The sequence below is a fragment of the Bidens hawaiensis genome, unplaced genomic scaffold (assembly GCF_021521415.1).
Source record: "Bidens hawaiensis isolate Kalapana, Puna unplaced genomic scaffold, B.hawaiensis_p1.1 tig00012997_1, whole genome shotgun sequence".
In the NCBI taxonomy this organism is placed as follows: Eukaryota; Viridiplantae; Streptophyta; class Magnoliopsida; order Asterales; family Asteraceae; genus Bidens; species Bidens hawaiensis.
In genome coordinates, this window is record NW_027492087.1 from 261,085 (window position 1) to 270,266 (window position 9,182).

At 35.3% G+C, this 9,182-nt stretch overlaps 1 protein-coding gene and 1 pseudogene across 2 annotated transcripts; one reads left to right on the forward strand and one right to left on the reverse strand.

Annotated features, from left to right (window-relative positions):
* Window positions 1-1,924: 1,924 nt before the first annotated feature.
* LOC143542791 (putative F-box protein At5g04010) lies at window positions 1,925-2,907 on the reverse strand. Its single transcript, XM_077035295.1, has one exon. The coding sequence runs from the start codon at window positions 2,666-2,668 to the stop codon at window positions 1,925-1,927; it is 744 nt and encodes a 247-aa protein (XP_076891410.1). The 5' UTR covers window positions 2,669-2,907.
* Window positions 2,908-6,041: 3,134 nt separating this feature from the next.
* Window positions 6,042-8,913, forward strand: LOC143542818 (protein EARLY RESPONSIVE TO DEHYDRATION 15-like; annotated as a pseudogene). Its single transcript, XR_013136960.1, has 3 exons — window positions 6,042-6,134; window positions 7,459-7,824; window positions 8,510-8,913. The product of XR_013136960.1 is annotated as a protein EARLY RESPONSIVE TO DEHYDRATION 15-like (transcript).
* Window positions 8,914-9,182: the final 269 nt, after the last annotated feature.

A 9,182-nucleotide genomic window follows, 5' to 3' on the forward strand; every position in this document is an offset into this window, starting at 1 on the left:
TACTGATACAAGTTCTTCCCTTCTACATAATCTCTATTACGAATCCTTTGTGTACCTTAGTGTTCCTAGCTATCCACTCATTTCAACCGTTTAAATCAAAGCAAGACGACCGGTGTAAGAAATATATTCAGATCGTGTAGGGATGTTTAAGAAATATTTGAGATATATATGGTTTGGTTTTGATGTGTGGTGATTTACTGTATGGAGCTAGGGGTTATACCATTCTTTATTCATTTTTCTGTAGTATGTGGCTACATATATGTATTATACGTTCTAATAGTTAGGTGTGTTTGCATCATACTAACAGTTGTCTGTGTGTTATGTTAACTATTCTATCCTTTTATAGCTTGTGCTTCTGTTATAATTTTTGTCACAACCAAATCTAGTGGGTCAATGTTCTTTTTTGAGAAGTTATGTATGATGTTTTCTTTATAATCTTTAAACCTGTCCAGTTTGTTTTATACTTTTTCTGGTTCGGATTCAGCCGACCAACATTGTTTCTAAAGTTGGTTCTTTTGCTATAGTTTTCGTCGAAATTGGATATGACCATTATGGTTGTCACTTATAATTTGGTCGCCAATCAATGTTGTTTCTTTACCAATATAGGTGCTTTAGCTTAGCCATAATTTCCATCACAACATCTTGACTACTATTACTGTCGGTTGGTTATTGCTATAACCATGAAGAAACACTTTTCTATAGGTTGTCTTTTCAATTGTCTTAGTTTATATCTCCCATTCTTAATTAACAAACTTTGACGAATGGACTGGCAACACTTCTTAAGCTTATTGTTCTCATTCTTAATTAACAAACTTTGGCGAATAAACTGGCAACACTCCTTAGGCTAATTGTTATGCCCTAACGCCACTGTATCAGGCGACACTGGTTAGGGCACGCCACCGTATCAGGCGACATTGGTTATGCCCTAACGCCACCGTATCAGGCGACATTACCAATGACGCTGCGTTCAACCATGCTGTGAAAGACCATGAAAAATAATAGAGCGCTAGAGTTCCATCCACTCACAATTAATCACATTTTTTAGTATATCTTTTTCTTTCCTTTTTTTAGGATATATACTATATACCCTCTCTTAACGGTTGCAAGTTAAAGATCTTGTAAACACCACCCTTGTAAGGGTTTGCTAGTTAAAAATCACTTCATGTCACAAGTTAAAGATCTTGTTAACACCACCCTTGTTAAAGGTTTTTTTTTAAAAAAAATCCTTCAATTTAAAGGGTTTGCTAGTTAAAAAATCACTCCATGACATGACCGGGACGTTTTGACGAGTCTTGCTAGTTAAACCATGCATGACGTATGGGAATGAGACTATGGTCTTATACCCTGTAGAGGTTGAATGACTGAAACGGCAGCCAATGTTCTTTAATGGGCCGTTCAACAGTGAAAAGATAAGAATGAACGGAATGGGTCGTTAGGCCGAATAGTTGGTGCAGACACCCCGGTTAATTTCGAGTCGTGGCACTAATTTACTTGACCCAACCCTTCTAATATGCCTAGTTCAAGAGTGAACTTTTTCACTCAAAAACGACGATTTCTCTCTGGTTATATGAACTGCAGCTACAAATATTCCACAATAAACCCATTAATTAAAAGAGTAATCCCAAAACGTCGTTATAAAGATCCATTTTCCGTGGGCTATTTTGTGTCAGAGTCCAGAGAGGCTCATAGGATAGGACTATAGGAGTGAAGTCAGCTTTTGGGTCTTATAGGACATGGGCCATTTTGTTGCTAGTTATTCACTTGGTTATTATTTCTTTTAAATTATTTTCCAAACCTAAAGACACGATATAAAGGGATTACATAAAGCAACTAGAAACCGCTAAAAAGAAACATTACATATTATTATTTACAAATAACCATTAAAAAACATTACATATTACATGTAACAAAATGAACAACCCCATCAATGTGAAGGTTCAAGAAAATGTTGCAAGTATCTAAGACCATCATCAACACAAACATATCTCCAACTCACAACACTCAACACCCCCACCCCCACCCTCCTCCCATCACCACCCACCGCCTCCCTCATCGCCAACCGCATCTCCGCCACCATCCCACTCGACCCACCACCACAACAACACCCCGCCACCGGCAACTCCGCCGAAAACCACCCGTCACTACTCGAAAAGAAACTCCCCCTCCCTTTACAATCCATCATAGTAAAAACCCCTTCAAAACCATTCAACACCACATTCCACGTCACCCGTGTCTCGTCCGTCACATCGAACTTCAACCACATGTTACTTTCCCGGACGTCGAAATCGAACCTAAATAGCGATTTCGAGTCCGGTGCCACCTCGGCCCCGGGTTTTATTATTGTGACCGGGGCCGACTTAGTAGTATTAAGTGTTATAATAAAAAGAAGGTTTTGGAGGGTTATTTTAGGTGTTGGAGGTGGCGGTTTGCGACGTTTGGTGGACGTAAAGCCGAGATTGTAGAGACGGTGGTACGCGAGGGTCGGGACGGCCGAACGGAGGTGGGTGAGTGATGGGAAGTGTTTGGTGCAAAGGGGCACCCATAGGTGGTCTAAGGACATGATGGAACACCATGGTTTTGACACACATGAGGCAATGGCTAGGGTTTTGGGGTCAAGATAGTTGGCAACAAGAACAAGTGCTTCCCATGGGATGTTAGACATAGACATGGTCACATAATATTATTATTGATGTTAATGTTTAGTTACTATGGTGTTAGTGTGTTACTAATATATATGGTTTGATGTTTTGGATAAGTAGGGTTTTTACTTTTTGTTATGGGGTGACACGTGTAAAATGTTGCGGTTTTGCATGTGTTGTGCTAACACGTGTGTACTGACATCATGAAGAATCTACACCTTTTTTTTTCATTTTTTTGTGAATTATCCGTTAAATAAGAAGGAAAAATATAAACTAAAGAAAATATAGTTTACCTATAAATTAGCAGGATACGAAAATTGATACAAGTGTTGATCATGAGTTTTACACAAAGGGTTCTAGGCTTCTAGCCAACATGCCATTTCAAGTAGTTTGCCGTATTATGTGTTGAATGTTGATCATCATTCTTTTTCATTTAAACGTCCGGTCTATAACCTATGAAATTAAACATGAGTTGTGTTTGAGATCACGTGTTTTGTGTTCAATGATGAGCCTAAATATAAAACACAGATTTTGAAAATGATATAATAAGATTGGTTGTATGGAAATATAGTTATCATTTATGTTTTTCGAAGTATAGTGGTAAATGGTAATGACTAATGAGTAATGACTAATGTTGTGTTATCAAGTGTAGCAATCCACTATGTGTAGCTGTGTACCCATCATGGCATTAAGAAAGGTGATCATTTGATCGACTAGAAAGATGCCAAACATTTCTTTGGCATGCAACGCATCGGAAATAAAGTAATCGTTGTTGTAATATGACATTCTTTTCAGCTACTAGTGAAATCCATTGTTTTATAAGTTTGTATACATATAAGTTATAACTACTTATATAACTACATGTATATACAGAATCTATCCAATATCATAATGTATATTTTGCATTGTTTATGATGAGAACGCAATTAATGTCCACGATCATGGTCCACGCCTATTATATATCAAAGTATGCAGGATGGCGTACATGGCTATCACTTGTATCACTAGACTACTAGAGTCAACAAGCATGCACTTGAATGATGAGAAAGAAGTGAGCTCTCAAACATCACGGCAACGACCATAGAAGGTTTTTATAAATCTTTTTGTTCTTTAAAACCTTCTGCTCAATAGTATTGTGGGCCTTCGGCCATAATTCCAGCCCACTATTAGTGATGACAGATAAAGTCAATCACACCTCAATTGTGGGCCTTAGCCCCTTGAATATCTATATCATACATCCAGATATACAAGTTGCAAACTTGCAATTCTACTTATTTGATTATCATCATGTTTAAGTATTTTTTTTAACATCAAGTGAAACTACCTCAATGCTCGAGTGGGTTTTTCTGAGACATGATCTCACTCATGATCACCATCAAAGAGGAAAAATCTACTTAATTTCGATTTCAAACTTGAGAATTTAATATTTAAAAATTAACTATCACCCTCATGTCATTGAACCATATAGTCAATAGCATTATGTTTAAGTATTTGACAAGTGATAATGTAACAAGTGAACAACTAATGATGATCTTATTAAACATAAACATTAGCATGCAAATGTATGCCTTTTATAAGAATACAATTAATCAAATAGTCATACACAATAACATGCTCTAATGAGAGAATGAAAACCAAAATGGCAAATACATTTATGATTTATGTCACATGAATCTTAACTTTCTAGAAAAATTCCTCTAAACAGATATTTCAGATAACATATAATAATATTAAATTACAAATCATTTTGTCACCTTTTTTTTTAAACGGCAATTTTATAATAAGATATTTTGTCACTTCAAAATATAAATTAATTGAAAAAAGTGCCCCTAATGTGGTGTGCCCACATAATAATCAAGGTTTGTCGTCTTTCTAACTCTTGGCCCGTACAATAATACCAACCCAAACAACCAACCATTGGATTAAACTCAAAGTTTAATCTCAACCGTCAATCTGCACGTAATAATCCACCAACGCACACGTGGGTCCCACGCACCTTCCCATCACTTTCCTCCACTCGGAAATTAACACCTGTGGGTAAAGCGCGTCGGCTGTTCATCGGTTTGAATGCAATCAATGGGTTGGCTCGGTTACAAACCTCAGGTTCGGAGTATGAACTGACTCAACAGTCAACAGGGAGCGACCACCATCAAAGTAACTGAAAAGTATTAATATTTTTAACTTTTACTCAAGGCCGTCTTCGAAAAAACGAAATTTTATTTTTTGGCTAAAGATGGGAAAAAATTTTGGTCTCAAATAAAATGAACATTTTGTTAAGTTTTAACAATTTTTTTTAAGTAAACTTACTTGGTTATGATTTGAGTTGTTTAAAAAAATTTTATATAAAAATAAACTTAAAAATGTCTCAAATAAGACTAGAATCCACAACTTTTTGGTTAGATGTCATATCTTTTTGCCAATAGACCAAGCTAGTGGTTATATAATTGAGTTGAAACATTGATTATACATATTTTTTTTTCATCAAAATACATATAATTTTGGGTCTAACGGGTGTCGGACCTCGGGCCGTCTACCCTGTCACACCCTTAGGCCGACCCTGCTTTTACTCCATAATATTTTTAATCAAATACAAATTAAATTAACGTGTTAATTGTGAGATCCAAATATTGTAATTATGTATATAACATGGTGTAATTTTAGTGTATACTATGATATAATTACATAATTACACTACTTGATTTTCACAGATAGCACATTAATTTATTTTTTACGTTAACTTTTCCCTATTTCGTTTGAGATACATATATCTAAAATTCGCAAGATACATATATTTACTTCGACAATTAGGGGTTTAATGGAGGCGAGCCCGACTAGGCTCGAGCTTAGATCGTTATATTTACCAGAGCCTAGCTCTAGTTGTTTTAAGCTATTTTATAAAGCTCAAACCTTAAATAAGTCTAAGCTCGACTCAAGCAGTAGCTTAAACTAGGTGAAGCTTAGATGGATTTCAGCTGTGCAATGTGAAAATTAATACACAAAAAATTGAAAGATAAAAGAAAATTAATAAATGGCTCAATATTCATTAAGGCTCAACGAGCCTAAACAAACTTCTCATACAAAACATTATAACTAAACGAGTTTTATTTAAGACCAGAGATTGAAAAAGCTTAGCTTGTTTTGAAGTTTTTCTCGATTCGAAGCTTGATTTGTTTGCCTTTATAAGAAATCTGCGTTACTTCCTTATTTTTATTTATATTTTTCTTTTTGAAAAAACTAGTATTAATTATTAAAAAGTGATTTTTAATGAGTTTTCAAGTTTAGTGTGATTTTCCCATTACACCGTCCTCATTCAAAAGGTTGCTTCGGTGATGACTTACGAACCTGAGGTTCGGAAGATGGACTGGACTAACTCTGAGTTTTTGACCTATAAATAGGCGTTATTGTGATACCCAAATACCTTATCTGATTACCCCGAGCCAAAAGCTCCGAACCTCATTTCCACTTTTTAGATATTTTCAACTCTATCGATCAAAGGTATAATTTCCTCACAATTATTCTTAACTTATTTAGATCTTATTTTGATATAACCGTGATACTTATTTGTTTGATTTGAGGTATATACGTGTAGATCTGATCTTATATTTTGTTATGTTATAGTAAGTTTTATGATTTAAGTTTACATAATGATATCTATTTGATCTGTAATTCGTAGTTTAGCTTGTAAAATTTGTGATGATTTCACTAACCACGGATTTCATCTGACTTTACTGTTCGGAATTTAGCTGTGATTATTGACTCCGATGATTATCAATGTTTGTATTTGTATTACTTGAAAGTCTGCTTGATGTTGTGTTTTATGTGATAGCTTTGAGTTGGGACTTGTGATTAGATCTGTATAGATCTCATCACTAGTCAATTTAAAGTTGTTATATAAAGCTCGAAATCGAGTGTGACTTTGAGGGATATAAACGCAAACGTCAATGATCATCAGAGTCAATTAGATTACAAATGAATTTCTGTCGGTAAAGTGAGATGAACTCCGTATATAAAAAGAAATCTAAAAGCGAATTTACAGATCACGGATGATCATCCGAGTCGTCAATAAGATTTCAATTAAAATTCGAACTGAAAACTAATAGATCTAATCACAAGTCAGAAACTTTTCTTGATTTTGAGCTTTATGTTGTGTCTTGTGATGAGATCTATAAATTGTAATTTAGCTTGTTAAATTTCGTAACCGATCACTGAGTTAATATGACTTTTAGGTTTGAATTATACTTTTAATCACTAAAACCGTGAATTTGTTCTATAATTCGCTATCGTTAATCGTTACTTGCTTCTGATTCTCTTAGAGGCTGATTTTACTTTGTTATTACTTGTTATGTTAATAATAATGATAGATATATTGCTATTACGTGTGATCACTAACAGATTTGATTAACTGCTATCATAAAAGCTCTGAATAAAATTAGGGGTGTAAATGAGCTGGTCGCTCGTGAGCTACTTAAGATCGGCGCGAGCTTCACGTATTGAGCTTGAGCTTTCCCACAAGCCTAGACAAGCTTTTTATTATATAATTTTTATTTGATGACTTGTATGATAATTGTTATTAATAATTATAGAAATATATGTATGTATAATAATTGATTAAATATTTGATTAATGATAAAACAAGCCAAGCCTGAGTTGAGCTCGACCTTGACAAACTACTCACGAGCTCGAGCTTTAGAATCACAGTTCTAAATGAGCCGAGCTTGAGCTTAAATAGGCTTGGCTCGTTTACACCCTTAAATTTTGTAACATCATAATCACCTGCACAAAATTTGCTAGAATGATTGTTTAACTTGTTCATTATCAGGTACATTCAAACAACTGCACACTAGAAGATGACAATGGTTTCAGTCGAACGATCCACGCTCAATCCCAACGCTCCCCTGTTCGTCCCTGCTGCGGTCCGACAAGTAGAGGATTTCTCCCTAGAATGGTGGGACCTGGTAACAACCTCCACCTGGTTTCATGACTATTGGCTTAGTCAGCAACAAGGTGAAGATGGTTTCTTTGGAAACACACAGGATGATTTCGACTTGACGGATATTGTTGACATCCTGCCTGATTCCATTTATGCTGATGAAGACACTTTAACCATGGAATCCGAATATGAACAGTTCCTGATTTCATCTGAAATGGAAAGGAAACACTTCTTTCAAGCAAATCCCCATCAATGGTATGTTCAATAATTAACTCTTAAAATCAGTTGTTAAAAGCTCGGATCAAGCCGACAGGCCTAAAACCAAATTTGTTTAATAAATGAGCTCGGACATGGATTTTACGTATCGTGCTCGTTGTAAACGAGCCGCGTCGCATGTGAGCTGCTTAAGGTCGGCTCGTTAAAAGCTTGGATAAAGGCGAGCTTAGACGGGCCTAAAAGTAAAACTTGTTTAGTAACCGAGCTTGAACCAGCGCTTTGCTTTTCGATCTCGCTGTAAAAGAGCCAAGTCTCTTGTGAGCTACTCGATATCAGCTTGTTAAAAGCTCGGATAGAGCCGAACATAAACGGGTCTAAAAATAAAGTTGTTTAATAACCAAACTCAAACCCGGGCTTTATTTATCGAGCTCAAGCTACTATCTATATGATTTATTTCATATAGTAATAATATGTTTTTATAATAATTATAATATATGAAATTAGGATAAAAGCTAACTAATTATATAAATGTTATATATTAAAAATTAAATTACTTTATATAGTAATAAATTTGACTAGCCGAACTTTATAAAAATAGAACTCGTTGGCTTCGCTCAAGCTTTAAAATAGAACTCAAAATGAGCCGTGCTTTAGCTCAGGCTCTTGTAAATTAAATGAAACAAGCTTTAGCCTACACTAGTTTGACAAAGTTGTACATGATCAGGTTTGGAATTGGATCTGAAACCGAGGGATAGGGGGCTAAAGTCTCCTGTGGAGACGGCTAGGTATTTTGAGAAGCCAGCTAAACCAGTTAGCCCAAAGGTCCGTGCACAACGCATCCAGCAACCACGTTAAATGTGATCGGTTTCTTTAAAGATTTCTCTGGTCTAGATTTAGCTTTCAGTCTTATATAATCAAATCCAGTGTTGAGAAACCGGACTAGTGCTTGTCTGTGTTGTGTTTAGTTTGTCGTAATTTTCTGTATAGAGCAAGGTCGCAGTTGTCGTTGTATTTAGCCTTGTTCATATTCTGACATCCGTCATTTCGACTAGCCAGGGAAATGTAATCATAATTGTAAAAAAAATCAAAAAATTTAGGAATTTATGAAGCATCAAGCATTTGATCTTGTTTTGTTTTTATTTTTTTACTGTTATGTTGGTTTTTACTTTTTAGTATCTGCTATTCAAGTTGAAAATGTATGATGACTCATAAGTCATGACATAAATATCAGAAAGCTTCGTAAATATCTTACCGATAAGATCTTGTATAAATATCAATTTGTGGGAGCTACCAACATGACATTGTCCTATACAACCCTATTTAAACATACTCACGCGTCGATAAGGAGACCGGCACAACCTTACAGTCAGTCGTACGAAACAGTTTCTAACTTTCTT

Bases quoted from the DNA above. Each gene is read 5' to 3' on its own strand.
- LOC143542791 (XM_077035295.1), bottom strand. From the start codon at position 2,668: ATGTCTATGTCTAACATCCCATGGGAAGCACTTGTTCTTGTTGCCAAC.